The sequence below is a fragment of the Aricia agestis genome, chromosome 15 (genome assembly GCF_905147365.1).
Source record: "Aricia agestis chromosome 15, ilAriAges1.1, whole genome shotgun sequence".
NCBI classification, from domain to species: domain Eukaryota; kingdom Metazoa; phylum Arthropoda; class Insecta; order Lepidoptera; family Lycaenidae; genus Aricia; species Aricia agestis.
This window is the reverse complement of record NC_056420.1, coordinates 13,279,364-13,298,487: the sequence shown is the minus strand read 5'-3', so window position 1 is coordinate 13,298,487 and position 19,124 is coordinate 13,279,364. Positions and strand designations below refer to the sequence as shown.

General features: G+C 43.0%; 1 protein-coding gene across 1 annotated transcript; it reads right to left on the bottom strand.

Annotated features, from left to right (window-relative positions):
* Window positions 1-3,398: 3,398 nt before the first annotated feature.
* LOC121734477 (uncharacterized WD repeat-containing protein alr2800-like) lies at window positions 3,399-19,124 on the bottom strand. The gene is made up of 18 exons (XM_042125090.1): window positions 18,853-19,124; window positions 17,649-17,790; window positions 17,092-17,256; window positions 16,778-16,903; window positions 15,548-15,810; window positions 14,667-14,784; window positions 14,378-14,487; window positions 13,504-13,664; window positions 12,957-13,125; window positions 11,839-12,005; window positions 11,011-11,162; window positions 10,572-10,745; window positions 9,525-9,673; window positions 9,016-9,154; window positions 7,993-8,114; window positions 7,743-7,829; window positions 5,670-5,796; window positions 3,399-3,605 (listed from the first exon to the last, which is right to left on the bottom strand). Exons 1-18 carry the CDS (start codon window positions 19,096-19,098, stop codon window positions 3,499-3,501), a joined length of 2,724 nt encoding a protein of 907 aa, XP_041981024.1. The 5' UTR covers window positions 19,099-19,124; the 3' UTR covers window positions 3,399-3,498.

The following is a 19,124-nucleotide window of genomic DNA, read 5'->3' as shown; positions in this document are numbered from 1 at the left end:
GCTAAGCGGGTGGAGTACGCGTGTTTCAATCTTGCACAAGTGAGCAAGATTTGTTGAAAGTTCATTTAGTCAGCGCGCACGTCTCGACTTGATTACACCGGAACGGTTGTGCAAAAATGCCTCATTGTGCAGTGTCTAATTGTAAAAATAGAAGTACGAAAGTGAATCGGTCAAAAGGAGGTAGGTATTTCTTTTCACGGGTAAGTTATTTGTTCTAACTAAATGCAAAGCGAAAATTGACACGATCGATTCCTTAGCAACGCACGCGCGTCGCCGTTCTAGCTTGATTTATTTCTGTGGTTTCAACTTTTCGGAAGAAGCAACCGGAACGTTACCGCGCATCAGAGGTACGCAACCTCGTCTCAACATCGAAGGTTACTTTCGGTCTCCGGCTGAGTTCATCGCCAAGCGATCTGTGGTTGTTTGTGTTTGGGCTCCCACACATAATTGCGAATTCGTATCGCATCGCAAAATGCGATGCCAATTCGCAGTTTTGTGTGGGAGCTCTTATAGTTCGGACGCGGAGCACGTGGAGATTCGTACAACATGACACTACTTTTCTCTTACCATCTTACGGTACGCTCGTGCGCTTGCAACAACGATGCTATCGCGGACTTGTGTTAAAAAACAGAGACAAGTAGCAAATGTATAAATTTATACGTGCTCCACGACCGTACCTAATAGCCTCCATTTACCCGAACAACAGTGTGAATAGGGTTCGAGACTCTTTTTCCGTCAGGTTAGAAGTTTTTAAAGTGGGTAATTGGAATTATTCACTGGATATTTTTCACTTAGAAGTGTACTCGTATGGCAACAGTAAACAAAAACTGCTAAAACAAAAACGTAAAGGTGGGTATTGACAAACGTTACTAGGTGTAAATGTAACACGACGTACTGACTGCACGAATGCTCGCTGTGTAACAAATTACGTTACACCTCGTAACGTTGGTCAGTACCATAAAGTGAATATACCTAGCGGAATAGAGAAACAAAGGCCTGAGCAAGAGAGATGTCACTATCAGTAACACTGCGAGGTAAAAAGAGACCAGTCGGCACGTGCCGCACGTTGACAATTTAATCTCATGGAAATCATGTTCAATCATGCTTGTGTAAGTGTATACGTACACATATTTTTACACACAGATGAAACCAATTTCGGTTTCGTTTGACAGCTCGAGATTGTTGCTCTATTCCGCTAGGTATATTAACTTTATGGTTAGTACCCACCATAAATGAAACTGAAGTCTTTATACGATATAGACTTAAAAGTTAAAACTGAATTTACAAAATTGTGTCGAAGTTGTAAAAAGTGTAGTGTTCGGTTGAATGGGGGCTGATCGTGGCTATACCTCGTAGCTCGAAGGATTCTTACCAAGCCATTTATAAAGCATCAACCCTTGTTATAATATTTTATTACTAATAAAATATTTATCTAAGAAATAACTATACAAGGTCTCCTCTTTCTCTAGCATATTGGAAAATTTGAATGTCAGACAAAGACAGATTATGAATAATTTTTCACTATGTAAATATATATAATTGATTGTACTGTCGGTTATTGGTGGTAATTCATTTTAAACACAAATAAAACACAATATTACTTGCCCTTTTCCACTATATTCATTAATTACTACAAATTTAACTTAAACACGATGTGATGTGATGTGATTTATATCGAAACCGGTCGTGTTTAAGTTAAATTTGTAGTAATTAATGAATATAGTGGAAAAAGTGCAAGTAATATTGTGTTTTATTTGTGTTTACTATGTAAATATTTTTATTAGTAAAAGAAAATGTTGATAAAGGAGAACTCAAAGGAAAAATCACTTGGAAACGGCACTACTCCGTTCGTCTCTCGAGCTACGATATTATAGACTGTTATATGATTTGTTAAACAGTGAATTGATAATTTCGGTTCGTTGACACTGTTACTGCCTCACTTGTAAATATATGTGTAAGTAATATAAATAAAGATGAGATCGTTGAAACATTCATGCGTCTTTTCTTTTTTCACCTTTCCCTTAGTAAATAAAAAAAGTTTAAACTTTCATTTCATTTTTTGCGTAGACGTACTACGTATTTTTAGATTTTTCTTGCAGTTATCCCCAATATTTTGTTTCTATTCTTGTGAATTGACAAATTAATAGGGGTAGCCCATTTTTTTTAAACTATGAAGATTAAATCAAATTTTGCGACCTACCCACTAATTCCAATATTTTGTTTTGAAAATTCACACAATTGAACATCAATTTTTATATATTATATGGAAGAAGATAATATAAATCTAATGAACTAACAAATCAAGATAAAATGTGCTTTATTCACTTTCATATAGACACACGAATTTATGTATAAAATATAAATACAATACTCAAAATATGATAAACTGCAGCCGCAACACTAAAAATCTCGTAATTATTATACCGCTTACTTTCTTTTTCTCCAGTTCACTAATGCCCGGTTTCTGGCATAAAGTTAATATACGTAGCGGAATAGAGCAACAATCTCGAGCTGTCAAACGAAACCGAAATTGGTTTCATCTGTATGTAAAAATATGTGTACGTATACACTTAGACAAGCATGATTGAACATGATTTCTATGAGATTAAATTGTCAACGTGCGGCACGTGCCGACTGGACGTCAAAAAAAGATTGCTGCTGTCATGTATCACACGTCTCTTTTTACCACGCAGTGTTACTGATAGTGACATCTCTCTTGTTCAGGCATTTGTTTCTCTATTCCGCTAGGTATATTAATTTTATGGTTTCTGGGGTTTCTTGACAGGAGTTTATGTACCATCGAGGAAATTGATTCCTAGGCAGTTGACAGACCAACGTCATTTGGTCGGATCATGTCAATTTAATGTTAATTATGATCTATCGGCTGGGTTTTACGCGCGACCAAACTACGTAGGTCCCCCATCCGCCTAGGAATCAACTTCTCTATGTTTGTCAACGTCGTTGTTGATTGGTTAATATTTTAACATTTTCCAAAAGATGAATAGATAAAATCCTGACAGATCTCAGACTTAAGTGAATGAATGAAATCCTATTGTGTCTCTATTGTATCGTACTCCGCGACTACACAAATACATCCCATACATATAATTATTATTATTAAAGTATCAAAACAAGCTATAATATCACTCATAAAGATCACAGAACATTATAATAGGAATCATTGTTGCAAAATAAGAAAAATTATTATAGAGAAAATAATATCCTTTTTACCAAATATTATAACAATAAAAAGGTTACATTTAGTTTTATCAATGTTTTGCGGGCTCTAACACACTTTAATAGGACCGTTTTAGAGATAAGCTATTAAAAAATGCAAATATGTTTCTTCTATACGTTTCGAAAAGAGAAAACCATTCATTAATATAGCAATTTTTTTTGCAAAAATTTAAGTTACTGAACTTAGAAGTATGACATTTTTCCTCAACGTTACACAAAATATCCAAAGTGTATACCACACCTTATATTTAGTTTAAACTACTACCTGTATTCGGCATACAGTAGTTTGAGTTGTTCTCTGACTCCGTAGTTCGGTTCTACCAGCGCGCTGACCAACCGCCGACCAGTCATAGGAGAGCGCATATCATCTAAAAATGGTAACATAAGAAATAATTTCAGCAGTATTTCCGGACCTATACGACCTGCAAACCTTCAAGAAAAGAGCGTATTCCCTCTTAAAGGCCGGCAACGCACCTGCAGCTCTTCTGATGTTGCGAGTATCCATGGGCGACGGAAGCTGCTTTCCATCAGGCGACCCGTTTACTCGTTTGCCCCCTTATTTCATAAAATATAATAATAAGGTTTTAAGAAAAACCTTCGGGGTTTTAAATTATACAATGCCTTGTGGGTCATATTTTTAGACTAAGTTGATCTTACAGAGAGAAACTTTTAAATTATTGAAACTTAAGTCACGTAAATTTAATGTTAAAAAGTGAAAAGAAGAAGAAAACACTCCAATAGGTCGCTGTGCCAAAAGTGCATGAGCTACGTAAAAGGGTCCATTCACGGCAGGACTGCACGGCAGTCCTGCAGTGAATGGGCGTCACTGATTGGTTCGCACTCGGTGTTGCCGGCCGGAAACACCGAGTGTGAACCAATCAGTGAGGCGCATTCACTGCAGGACTGCCGTGCAGTCCTGCCGTGAATGGGCCTTTTAACTCGCACACAAGTGTGAAGTTAGGGAGATCGCAGACGGCACACTTTTGGTGTGATCGAGTCTGCGGCGCACATACAGTCGGCATGGCGCGGCCAAAAAAGTGTGCCGTCTGCGATCTCCCTAACACACATTGTTAATACATTGCCCCAACAAAAGATGGCGCTGTCACTAGGATTCATTTATAAAGTTAATATACCTAGCGGAAGAGAGCAACAGTCTCGAGCTGTCAAACGAAACCGAAATTGGTTTATCTGTGTGTAAAAATATGTGTACACTATACGTATACACTTACACAAGCATGATTTCTATGAGAGATTGAACATGAATTCTATGAGATTAAATTGTCAACGTGCGGCACGTGCCGACTGGACGTCAAAAAAAGAGTGCTGCTGTCATGTATCACACGTCTCTTTTTACCACGCAGTGTTACTGATAGTGACATCTCTCTTGCTCAGGCCATTGTTTTTCTATTCCGCTAGGTATATTAACTTTATGGTGCTACGTAACTCGCACACATGAGTGAAGTTACACACATTGCCCCAACAGAAGATATCGCTGTAACTAGGATTCATTAAGGCGGTGCGGGTGTAAGATATCATCTGTTTTTCGGTTAACACCCATAGATGGCAGTGTAGTTCTTATTTCACCCACGCCAAAACATTTTTGTAGTCATATACAAGTATATACTAAATGTTTAGGAAAATTGTTAATATTGTGGCGGTACCCACAATTCGCCTAACATACCTGCATCGCGCTATCGAAGTTTTCTGAGCGCGTCGGTATATATACGACAGCTGAAATGCATCACGTGGGCTTCGGCCTGACCGGGCATTCCACCTTTCTCGGTCGGAAGATCTTCCTTTGGCCACCACACATATTCCCACATTGGTGACCCTCGACAGAACACGCCTCCTTCATCATCATCACTCCCCGCCCCTCCGCACAGCCAGCATACCGCCTCATCGGGTATATCGTCCACTAGCCGCAATGTACCGCGGCCTGGGCGACTCCGCATCGGCATCATCGGGCTTTCTCACTACACCGACCGGTCAGCAAGCAGAGCACATCTCTCCTGGTCAGCACGTAGCATCGGCCCCGCACGGCAGCTATCCGACTCACTGGATCCCGTGCAGCAGCTTAATACAGTTCCGACTCACTGGGACTCACTGCAAAAAGTTCCGACTCACTGGAACTCACTGTCACTGGCGACTCAAACGACAACAAGACTTCAAGATTCGACCTCCGGTCTTCGGGGGGGAGTGATGTGGCGGTACCCACAATTCGCCTAACATACCTGCATCGCGCTACCGAAGTTTTCTGAGCGCGTCGGTATATATACGACAGCTGAAATGTATCACGTGGGCTTCGGCCTGACCGGGCATTCCACCTTTCTCGGTCGGAAGATCTTCCTTTGGTGCCACGCACATATCCCACAATATGAATACTGCAGAAATTGGACTCTATTTCGCGTACCCTAGAGACAAAAATTCATTACCTCCCTGGGCGAGCAGACACTCGGAAAGCGTAGCACGGTCATACGTAAAGCCGTCGGCCGCGCGCACCGGCTCGCGTACGACGCGATGTGACAGCGGACACCGCAGTGCGTGCGGGGCGCTTGCCTCCTGATATATGCATTGGTATTTAAGTAAAATAATCTTACAAGGTTATTGGATTGGCACTTGGCACAAAGATAACATTATGGTAAAAACATAAAAAACGAACTCTCTCTTTCTCTCCCTCTCTCTACCTCTCACTCTCCCTACCTCTACCTCTCTTCCTCCCTCTAACTCTTTCATTTTTCCTCCCTCTACTTCTCTCACTCTACCTCTCTTACTTTGTCTATTTCGTTCTCTTTTCTCCTTCTCTCTCTCCTATTACTTTCTCCCCCTCACTCTCTCACCCCCTTATTCTCTACCTACCATCAACCAGAGTTAAGTAATTTGTACTACAGGACTATTGATATTAAACTCAGCACTCTGATACTTCAGTCATTACGTTCCTGTAGCTCTAAAATGAGTTTAAAGCTATAGTATTTATCGATACTCGATACCGACTACTTAAATATTTAGTATGGCGATTTTCTCTAGCCTCTAGCGGTCACTTGCGGAACAAGTGACCGCTAGAGGCGCTGTAAAATCTGCCATACAAAAAATTTACGTAGTCGGTATCGAGTATCGATAAATACTATAGCTTTAAACTCATTGTAGAGCTACTGTATAAACGCAGTAGTTATATTCGTCAAAGGTGAATGCCCAAAAATGTATGAACCAAAAACCCGTAATCGATTGAAACTATTTATTATGTGGCATAGTAGACTACTTATACTGTATCCCAAATACAATGTCCTTTTTGGATTAAACAATCACCGAGTACTTTAAAAACGATCGTAACTAATTGACTTTTTATATAGGAACCTATGATAGTCAGGACGACGCGATGCTACAAATACAAACGATAGGCGATTAGTACGTAGTTAAAACATTTTTATATATTTAGATGTCTAGTATTATCATATTCATGGATTTTATATTTAATTATTATTTATCACTTTTATATCTGACAGTATAAAATGTTATTTAAAATGTTAGTTAGTCATTGTATGGCTGGTCTCTGGTTTGGTATAGAAAATAATCTGTAATTATGTACTGTTTTTTAGGATTATTAGATGATAATCAAATCAAATCAAATCAAATCAAAATTGTTTTATTTCTGAATAAATTTAAAATAAATGTTTTCAGAAAGTCCTACATGATGCCTACCACCGGTTCGGGAACTAACCCGGCGAGAAGAACCGGCGTAAGAAACTCGCACGGGGCCCACTTTTTTACCAAAAAAAGTGAGAAAAAATTAATCTTTTAAAATAAAGTTTACAATTTTGTAACTAAATATTATATACAATATCCACATACATAATTGTAAGTCCTATAATAATGAAGAAGTAGCCTTGCAAGAAGCCATCCTACTCCCAAGGTGTGCCATCGTTTATGAAATCATTGACCTTATAATAGGCTTTGGCACACAAACGTTCTTTAACTACTTTTTTAAATTTATCGGTTATATGACCATTTTTTTAATAAAATAATGGGTCAAACGAGCAAACGGGTCACCTGATGGAAAGCAACTACTGTCGCCCTTGGATACTCGCAACATCGGAAGAGCTGCAAGTAAAGTTGCAGGAGGTATGATTCTGAACAATTTCTTAGAGCACTCCACGTGATACAACCGATGTAGAGTGAAGCCACTTGTGATTTAGTTTATTCTTAAAGTATATATTTGACATAGTTTTTTTTTTCTCTAAATTGTAAATTATTACCTATCTACATTCACGAGAAAGAACACAAAACAAAGGAAGAAGGTAACTATATTATAGTTGATTGGAAGTACTGGGTAACTCAAAATTATTTTTTCAAATTATCGGATTCGGTTTTGAATAAAATGAATTGCATATTTACAATCTACTATTTATGGTCTACTTTGCTGTACATAAATGATTTTAATCGACTACGGGTTTTTTTGGGCATAGTCCTTTTACATCCGCCGCAACAGCATTTTAATCAAATGTCAGTACCACATCGTACGGCAGTAGGTCTCTTCTCAGCCACAGTATTTCGTCTCGAAGTCGCGTCGTCAACTCGCTCTCGTCTTCGTCGTCACCTGTAAATATTACAAATCTCAAAATTAATAAATAAATAAAAATATAGAACACTAATAAAATATGTCAGGAGTTAGAATGCGAAATTTTAAACCGATTGAATCACTGGAACTTTCAGCTTGTTAAGTAAAATACAATAAAAATATATTGTTAATATGCAGTTCGTACCACATCCCAAAGCCTCCAATAGTTCTTCTAAGGGATCGTCTAGTAACCTCGCGCCGGTGAGAGCCGCCTCGCGCACCCTCTCTAACAGCTGTATCTCATCTTCCAGCGATATTGTTGAACCTGATGAATGTTTTAGCATAATATTATATAGTTATTTACTTTAAAAATAATACATTGTAAATTCAATAAAAAAAGACATTCAAAAAGCACAATGTTTACCCTTCAGCGTTAGATTTATAAACACTGGCTTATATTTCGGAATACACGCCATTTCGGGTTACAATATTTATTTGCCACCACTAGACTAAATAACATAGATGAGGATCATCTTACTTTTCAGACAATAAGGTGAACAACCTGCATTGTCCTAACTAAACTTGGAAATAACATGTTTCCAACGGGGATTCGAACCCACGACCACGAGTCGAGAGCCACAATCTAGCCACTAGACCACGAAGACGTTTTTGATATTCTATTTGCCACCAGGTGCCGCAGTAGCCTTAGGATCTATCGTGTTCGGTTAGGTTCTATCGTATTATCGTGATACATGACAGCTATATCGTGACATGATCGTGATACATGACAGCTACATCGTGACATATGCCAGTAGTTTGACACAATAGACCCTAAGGCTACATGTATAAAACACCCTCAGTAATAATCACTATATATTATACCCCCCACACCGGCTTCGGTGACGGTGGCCAGTTTTATTGAAACCTGGCCAGCTACGCAGGAGTAATTTTATAGTGCCCAAGTGTGTGCGCAGTACACAAGAGCACTCTCTATTCCTTTACTCTCATAACCCAGTGGAACGGAAGACCGACACGACTGACGAGAGGTCAGGCGCAGGACCGACTTTTTACATGCCCATCCGACGCATGAATCATCTTATTTGTCGGACAATCAGGTGATCAGCCTGTACTGTTCTAACCAAACTTGGAAATAACATGTTTCCAACACGGGAATCGAACCCACGCTCTATACCACTAGACCACTGAGGCGTTAATAATAACTATACCAGGATATCGTGTGACGTATTCTGTGATCCAACGTGCGACCGCTGGCCCCACCCACTCGCGCGGCTCCGCGGCGTCGTCCTCGCTCAGCGCCGCGCTCGGGAGCGACCATAGCGCTAGTTCACCCGATAGGGATCCCACCTGGTATAGTGAAATAATGATGATTAATTTTCGGAAGTAGATTGGTGGAAGACAAGTGTGTTTTCGTAAACATAAACACAATAATGTAGACGTAGATATAGACGTAAACGTAAGTATAAGGGTACACATTACCACGTCGACTGCCAGCAGTGAAGTTACCAGCGAATACAACGTTCACACGTCGCTAACTTCACTGTACTCATTCATGTAGTCAGTGACGGATTGGATACCCTTAGCAATCCATTCCTATCCTTATGTCAACTACAATCAGTATTTGAACCTTTACTCTTGTCGTGTCCCCGCAGACGTGATATCTTAGGCAATTGCTTATTTGATTAAGGGTTAGTCCGTCACTGCACGTATTACTCACCACTAGACACTGGCCCATGGGCTGCACGGCGCCCGCGCCCCCCGCGCCCCGAGCCGCGACCGCCGCCAGCGGCACCGCCCGCCCCCCGCTCACACGCCACACGCGCGCCCAGCGGTCCGCGCCACCGGTCGCTAGCACGCGCGCGCCGCCTGTAAAGTGAAGTGAAGTTAGATGCGAACACAGTATATTGCGTCGTTTATACACTCAAGTGTGAAGTTAGATCCGAAATCGTTTATGCTGAGATCTGTTGGAAAGGTAAGCGGGCGAGAATGTAAATAGTCACTCCCGCTGCCACTAGTCATGCTGCTGCCGCTGCCCGACGCGGCAATTGAGTAGAAGCAGTGCCGTAAATAGGGCGGTGCCACCGGTGCCCAGGCACAGGGCGTAGACTCTGGGGGGCGCAAGAATGGGCAGACCAGACAGATCCTTATTTTTCGAATAATTGCTCCCGATAAGTTCCCGCTGCGCCCCAGAGATGTTTCCCAATGTAGTAAAAAATATCCACAGCTGAACATATAACCTCTTTCTTTTTGGAAGACGGTTAAAAAACAAAGGTGCAGTTATATAGAAGCTCGCACAGGGCGCAAAAAAGGCTATTTTCGGCACTGAGTAGAAGGCTGAGTGTAAACACTTTATCGCATCGTTACTGTCGCAGAAGTATTCAGGGAAATATTTTCGGCAGCACAAGAAGCAGCAGGCAGTGGCTGAGTGTAGAAGAAAATATAAAATGGAGAGTACATAATGTGCAGCAGCGAGTGGAGTAAGTCGCAAAAAACAGCGTCTCGCCTGCTGAGTGAAATAGGGGACGCAATCTCACCGACATTCCCTCCCCACTGCACGGTGTGAACAGCGCCCACGTGCGCCGGCAGCGAACTCAGCCACTTCAATCCGGTGCCCGCTCTGCCATCTAACTACTAACTTCACTACACATACCTACATTCCCTCCCCACCGCACGGTGTGACAAGCCCACGTGCGCCGGCAGCGAACTTAGCCACTTCAATCCGGTGCCCGCTCTGCCATCTAACTACTAACTTCACTACACATACCGACATTCCCTCCCCACCGCACGGTGTGAACAGCGCCCGCGTGCGCCGGCAGCGAGCTCAGCAACTTCAGCCCGGTGCCCGCTCGCCACAGCTTCACTAGCGCGTCTCGTCCGCCACTCGCTAGTATGTACTCGCCGTCCTCGAAGTCGGGTGCGAAGTCGCAGCTTAATACACCTGGAAATGTTGGAGAATATGACGTGAGGGAAATTTTTGAGGTTATGTGAGGGATTTAAATTTTAAAGTTAAAGGCTTAAATCACTAATATTATACGATCGGGAAACTACCAGAAATCTTATTAAAACTTGGCTGTTAATTTTGCCTAAGGTAGCACTTGACACCTACATATTAACAGAATCAGAAAAATTAAAGTTGCGTTAATGTTAAGAGGCGTTAAGAAGACCCCTTTACTAATAAAGGAGTTATAGTACTGTTAACAGACCTAAGTCATGAGCGTCAGTCTGGCAGCATATCTCCGCAGCATCTGGTGGTGGGCGGCAGAGTCGCAAGTCGCCCGCCGCGCCGCCCACCGCCAGCAGGTCTCCACCCGCCCAGCAGCAGCAAGTAGCCGCTTCCGCCATATCGCCGTACACACTGACAACATAATTTACATAACTATTATGGAGGGAATCGATTTATATAATTTTCTTATTCACATACGCACACGCTCACACGCACGCATAAACGCACGTACGCAAACTGTGCGTTTGACTCTCAAGTTTGTGTACGTGGGAGAGCCATGCTTCGGCACGAATGGGCCGGCTCGACCGGAGAAATACCACGTTCTCACAGAAAATCGGCGTGAAACAGCGCTGCGCTGTGTTTCGCCGAGTGAGTGAGTTTACCGGAGGCCCAATCCCTACCCTATTCCCTTCGATACCCTCCCCTATTCCCTTCCCTTCCCATCCCTACTCTCCCCTATTACCCTATTCCCTCTTAAAAGGCCGGCAACGCACCTGCAGCTCTTCTGATGCTGCAAGTGTTCATGGGCGACGGAATTTGCTTTCCATCAGATGACCCGTTTGCTCACTTGTCCCCTTATTTCATTAAAAAAAAGTTGGTAAAACACTCACAAACATACACATACTTCTGACTTATCGCTACCTGTCTCTTTCTGTTGAATCGCTATCTCGTCCTTCTACACACATCTCCACGCTTCTATGGTACATGCTACGAAGTGAGGTGAGACGAAGTTACGCCGCCGACCCCCGCCCCTTCCCCGCACACGCCCTCCGCCATCAGTGTGACTAGTGAGGGGAAGTGAACTCACTGTGTGGGATCGTTAGTCAGCGGGTCGATGTCCCAGACGGCGGCGGCGCCGTTGTCGCTGGCGAGCAGCAGGCGGCGCGGGGAGAGCCGCGCGCCCCGCACGCCGCCGCCCCCCGCACCCTCCCCGCACACGCCCTCCGCCATTAGTGTGGCGAGCTCGCAGCCGCTCTGTAAGGTCGAATACTAAGAACAAGATCCACAGAGAATCAATTAAATTAATAAATAAATAATTAAATAACATAAAATATAATTTACGTAACATATTACAGACACATGAAATTATGATAAACAGTTCCAAATAAATTAATGTTATGACATAATATTACGAACACTTATCGAGGTAAAATTCTTTAAGGGAGGACTTGAATGTTTTTAAAGTTTTTGAGTCTTATTTTGGCAGGGAGGGAGTTCCAAAGTAAAACGGATTGTACGGAATAGGAGTAGTGGAAGTACTTGGTGTGGTGAATGGGGATATCAAGGAGGAGATTTTTAGAGGAACGCAGCTCATGTCTATCGGGATAACGGAAGTTAAAGATCTCTTTTAGGTATTTAGGACTGTTGGGATCAAATAGGATGGTATAAAGGAAGGAAAGTGCGCGGACATTGCGTCGAAAGCGAATGGGCAACCATTTGAGCTTATTGCGGAACTCAGATACGCGGTCAAACTTGCGCAAGCCAAAGATGAACCTGATTGTCAGATTCTGAAGGCGCTCAAGTTTGTTGAGTTGATCTTCGGTCAAGTTAATGAAGCAGGCATCCGCGTAGTCGAAAACAGAAAGGAACAACGATTCGGCTAGAGCTACTTTGGTAGAGACCGGCAGTACATACCGAAGACACTTCAGGGAATGCCACGTTGAATATATTTTCCTGCTTATCTCTTTCAATTGCTGGTACCAAGACAGATGCTCATCAAAGTACACGTCAAGATTCTTCACAACCCTACTGTACGGTATTATAACTACGTCAATAGACACCGATGGTAAAGTGCTCCAGTCAATTCTGGATACGAGTCCCTGACTGCCCAGTATTATTAACTGAGATTTAACAGGGTTAATGAGAAGTCCGTTTTCTCTGCTGTTTATTCGTGTTTTCCTAACTGATATCTGATGATAACTTTACCTTCACATCCCAAAGTCTCACGCTGGCATCCAACCCGGCGCTGAGTAGAAGGTCACCCCCCGCGCCGAAGTCCACCGCCATGGCGGGGTAAGTGTGCGCATCGAGTGAACGCACGTGTACCACGCGGGATCCGTCCGCGGACACCTGGTATATGCGCACCCAACCGTCGCTGAAATTAGGTATAAAGCTATTTATTTTCTTATAGAATATTACATTGTTTATATAAGCAGAAAATTAAGAAAACTTGAAGTTTAATTTACAATAGTTAAATACGGTATAAAAGTTAGAATTCCCCGCCATATGGATTATGGTTCTATGTTGCCAGTTTGCCACACATCGGGTAAACTTACCCCACACCGAGTCTGACCACCCGTCACCCGACATCCAATAAACGTTTGCCGCGCTAGGCGTTAACCAATTACCACACGGTAAAGTTTCCGAATCCGAGTCGAATGGAAATTGCGAATCGCTCTACTGGTCTAACTTGCCCCACAACGAATATAACTTGCCCCATACTGGATCTCTAGTACCCCACAGCGGATCTAACCTGCACGCGGCGGCAAACAGGTCCCCCGACGCCGCTATACAGTTGACCGCAGTCCCGCAGCTCTCCGTCCACACACAGACACTCTTTGTGGTCTCTGACCCTATGTTGTCTTCTAACTCCTCGCCTTCGAGGATCGCTGCGTCGTCTACTGGGCCGATGCCCTAATGATTTTTAAATGTTCACATCAGTTGTGATTATCATATTATCAACATTTTATTTATTTATTTATTTATATCGATTCACCAACAGAATATTATCTCACACATTTAATAAAATACAAACAATAGTAACTTATAGGTTAAATGACTTCCAAAGACAGGTGAAATACAGCATGTAATGGCGACAAAGAAATTAGTGATGAGAATGAGATGAGATGAAATGAGGTGAGACACGATTGTTATTTTTTAATGTATAACAATTTGTTCCATATTTAATAAAGTACTTATACAAGGAACTACTTATTTATTATTTTCACAAGTATTTTATATACTCAGATTTTTTAACGAGTATTTTGTAACAATAGTGACACTATAATTATTTTAGCACTAAATTTTATTGAAACAGTTGCAGCCAAAACTGGATACTGGACTGGATGAGAACATGTAGTTGGCTATAATTGCCTGTTGGATGGTAAACATGTTTGATGATAGCATTAATATTGTGTCAATTATAAATATAAATAAATAAATAAATTGTAAATCAGCACTTACTGCCGCAATCAGAGTGGTACATTAATTACTTAAATGTAATTAATTCAACATTTTGACATTAGCCCCATACATTATCTGTCAAACTCTTCATTAAATCGAACGTTAATCGTAATTAAATGTCTCTGAGTTCAGCGGTTAAGGCTTAACATTTCTCCTTTACTTACTTCTAAATCACCAAGAGCGAAGTGGCTCATCGGGTTGCATTCAGGCTCTATGTCGTCATCGATGCTGAACGAACCCAAAGACCAGGTCCGCACCGACTTGTCGTTGGAGCCTAAAACGTTGGTATCATGAGCATACCGGTTTATTTGATAGAAAACGGACTGGATTGAAGAAGGAATGAGGCATTAATGTTGCGTTACAATCGGCTGGATATCTTGTAACAGTAACGCAAGAACCGAAGATTGTGCACTTTTGATGGCTAATGGCTATAGATGTTATAAATTTTCTCACCAGTAATGATATACCGAAGATCAGCGGCCACGACCACAGCGGTGAGGTACCGCTTGTGCGCGTGTAGCACTCGCACGCACGACGACGATTGTGGGTCCCAGATGCGTGCTGTGCGGTCCTGACGAATCATAGAGCATAACATTTTTAGCGAAATTGGACGTGTACTTTGTTCTTGATTCATAAAAGTAAAGCAAAAAGATTGTATTTCATCAGTGGTATAGAACCTAACTTGGTACTACTAATACATATTCTGTGACCTAACATCTGAAACTTGGCTGAGTCTTGGAAGGCTGAGAGCTATCTTTGTTCTCTGAGAGCCTTCAAGTACATAATTTCAACTACTTGCCGTCATCGAGACCCCGAATATACCTAATGTTGAAGTTTTTTTTTTTATGAAATAAGGGGGCAAACAAACAAACGGGTCACCTGATGGAAAGCAACTTCCGTCGCCCATGGACACTCGCAACATTAGAAGAGCTGCAGGTGCGTTGCCGGCCTTTTAAGAGGGAATAGGTGTAGGGAAGGGAATAGGGGAGAGTAGGGGATTGGGCCTCCGGTGAACTCACTCACTCGGCGAAACACAGCGCATGCGCTGTTTCACGACGGTTTTCTGTGAACCCGTAGTATTTCTCCGGTCGAGCCGGCCCATTCGTGCCGAAGCATGGCTCTACCACGTTTGTTGTTGTGAATGTTGAAGTTTGTCTCATTATAGGATGAAGATTATTTTAGGTGGGTATATGATCACAAATATGTATAACTGACAGACATTTCTGTTCGTTTCGTTGTCATCCTTATTTCAGCATCTTCCACTTCAAGTTACTTTCGAAACCAAAAAGCACAACTAATACTTAGCATGAAGACAATATCGACCAAAACCTCACCTGCGAAGCCGACGCCAGCATATCCCTCGCCCAGTACAACGCTGTTACCGCATCAGTGTGTCCAGTCAGAACCCCGTCTGGGACCACTCGCCTCTCCCGTCCTCCGCCGAGGACAGTCCAGAGCCGAATCCGCCCGTCCCGGCCTCCAGTGGCGGCCATCTTGTGCGCTGATGCCGCGCAGGCGAGCCCTAAATCGTGAGCACCGTCCTCCCAGATTAAAGGAGGTGGACCTGAGCCCCCGTCGATGCCGGATTTGGTGAGGGCTGGAAAGTTTAGATGACAGCGTTTTAAGTTATAGTCTACTAGATGACGCCCGCAACTCCGTTGCGCCAAAATTCGTTTATCGCGCGGGAACCGTATATTTTTGTGGAATAAAAAGTATCCTATGTCCTTCCTCGGGGCTCAAAGTATCTCCATACCGAATTTCAGCTAAATCGGTTTAGCGGTTTGGGCGTAAAGAGGTAACAGACAGACACACTTTCGCATTTATAATATTAGTATTGAAGTATGGATTGACGTTAAGAGCATATATAATACTCCTAAGTATTATATATATTGAACAGTGAGACAAGTGTGACGTATACACGTTAATGTACTGGTCAAACTGGTGTAAATTTCGGAACGAATCAACAGCATGTCGTCGATGTAGACGTCGTGAGTACTGGCTAGTATACTGGGTTAAATTTCGGAACATACCCTATATAAGACTATAGGTAGGTAATGTGCGAACGAGGTAGGTTTTGACTTATGAGTAACCTAGTACCTGTTAGGTCAATGCACTTATTACAAGTCACGCGAACTAGTCGTAATTTTCAATTCTTTTTAACAACTATTATCACAAGGTCATAAGTCTAATAGCAGGTCTTATAAAGTCATCGTCTCTATTACTTTTAATAATAAAAACGTCAGAGCGAACAGCTGTTGTTTCCAACAGCAATGCATAATATAAATAATAATCGATTGAACCATTTCCAGCCACATAGTAACATTAAATTGCATTTAAATTAAACTTGAATATGAATCGCTATATTTGGCTTCGATAAATTTAGCTTACAGAACACTTTAATAGACTACGGTAAATAAAAAAGTGTATGATTTCGGCAACCTATGTGATATTTGTTCCAAAAGTCGACGAAACGCTTCGAGAAAAGCTAGTCTGGTAGTATTCTTGCGCTTTTCTCTTGTGTGTATTTTTCTCTACCTAAATATACCATATCCTCAATTTCTTACCATCAAAGTCGAACACCTTCAACACGCCCTCCGTACAGCCGGTCAACAGCAAAGCGTTAGCGGAGAACGAGGCGAACGTTTGCATGGCGCTTTTACTCGCACACAGCAATATATCTCTTTCTCTCTCTTTATGTAACATATCTTCCATTACTTACATCGAAGTCGAACACCTTCAATATTCCGTACAGCCAGCCAACAGCAAAGTGTTAGCAGAAAGCGTGGCTAGTGCGTGAACAGTGAACTGCACCCTTGTTAGGTCGCAAAATCTTTCTCTTTCCCTCCCGAAACGTACCATATTATCTTCCATCACTTACCATCAAAGTCGAACACCTTTAACACACCCTCCGTACAGCCGGTCAACAGCAAAGCGTTAGCGGAAAGCGTGGCCAACGCATGCACAGCGCCTTCGTGCGGTCGAACACAGCAGAGCAAAGCTCCTGAGCTTGTCCATACGCGCACTGCTCCGTCGTCGTGGCCCACTGTGGATATCAGAGAATTTGAATTTGAATCGTCGAATTCTGCTTTCGCTGGCTGCCATATTAGCGAGCAATTGGAGCGACATTCATGGTAAATGGCTGCAAGAGTCCAATTTTCATACCGAACTTCGTTCGATCCCAAGGTTATCACAGCAGTATTTATAATCGAATCGATGAAGATGAAAGAGATTTGAGCTTACCCAAGGCTTATATAAAAAAAAAGGAAGCGCACATTTTTTAAAAAGAACTGCCATTCCTATATTACGTTGGACGGAATATGAGCACAAAAAACAGAGAACGTTTTGTTACACCCTGTAAAACAATCACTTAGTGAACTAAGTTTTTTATAAGATGTAGACCTGTTGGCAGACCAAATAAATAAATAAATAAATCACCTGCCAGCCTCCCTCCAGCCCACACCAAGGCTCTGGCAGCGGCAGCATCAGGCGCGGCGAGCTCGCGACGCTCCGTCAGCTCCCGCGCCGCCCAGATACGAGCCGCACCGTCCACGCCCGCTGACGCCAGGAGTCGACCACCCTGAATAGAGAATAGTGTGTACTGCAAGCATCTTACGAAGTCCTTACGTGGCGTCTAACGAAACTTAAAACACCAGATCTTACCATTACAATGGCATGCAAATAATTATGACACAAACGAAAAACCGTCATGTCGCTCTTACAGCTAAAAATCTGTACCTATCCAAGTTCAAATTCAGTAAGACGATAAGGCTCTAATACTCGAGCTTCCGAAGACACATAGTAACATGATAGTGACCAAATTACATAGGTCCGCCATCTGCCTATGAATCAACTTCTCTGATACGTACTTAGTATATTCATAAATGGGTACCTACTGAGAGTACAGTCGTGTTTAAAGGTAAACAGTTCTATTCGTAGTTGTCTCTCATCACTTGTGTCATCCTCATGCCACGAAAAATGTGCGTGTTTATCAAGCAATAATTGGTCCCCAAGTCGCCATTATAATAGGCAATTATTTTCGCATCTACAGCTACTACATTATTAACTTCATTATTATTATTAACTACGACGTCAAAAGATATTTATTTAGGCAACCATATTTCAACATACAGTATGACCAAGCCCCCAAGTACAAACACAGTGGGCTTCGACCTCACTTAGCATACCAATCCGCTTGGTCAGATGATGCCACCATATACCTCCGAGAATCGCACGTGACGCCATATCTATGCGCACGCGTCGCTTTTTCATCCGTCCATTCTGCGCCGCGCTGCCAGCGCCACAGCCGCAGCTGCCCGCAGCCAGTAGCCCCACCCCTAGCCACGCCCCCGCGTCCGCGCACGTTACCTCCCCCGCCGATTAATTTCATCACCGTATTTCCACAAGCATGTTGTTTCCCTTACCTCCGAGAATCTCGCGCACGTGACGCCATATCTTTACGCACGCGTCGCTTTTTCATCCGTCCATCCGGCGCCGCGCTGCCATAGCCACAGACGCAGTTGCCCGTCACCGCTGCCCACAGCCAGTAGCCCCACCCCTGGCCACGCCCCGCGTCCGCGCACGTTACCTCCACCGCCGTTTAATGTTACATCACCACAAGTTTGTTACAAATTTCCCTCACCTCCGAGAATCTAGCGCACGTGACGCCATATCTATGCGCACGCGTCGCTTTTTCATCTGTCCATCCGGCGCCGCGCTGCCAGCGCCACAGCCGCAGTTGCCCGTCGCCGCTGCCCGCAGCGAGTAGCCCCGCCCCCGGCCACGCCCCCGCGTCCGCGCACGTCACCTCCCCCCGCGTCACGCGCACCGCCGACACTGCAGGTTCTAGGTCATTGGCTGTGCTGATGATGCATGCAATCAAACCCATGCGAAGCGAAACACAGGCAAATAAAA

Bases quoted from the DNA above. Each gene is read 5' to 3' on its own strand.
- LOC121734477 (XM_042125090.1), bottom strand. From the start codon at position 19,098: ATGGGTTTGATTGCATGCATCATCAGCACAGCCAATGACCTAGAACCT. The intron at 13,126-13,503 runs GTTAGATCCGCT...ACCTAATTTCAG, and splicing joins CTGTTTGCCGCCGCGTGCAG to CGACGGTTGGGTGCGCATAT. The intron at 11,163-11,838 runs GTGAGTTCACTT...TTATGTTGTCAG, and splicing joins CTGACTAACGATCCCACACA to TGTGTACGGCGATATGGCGG.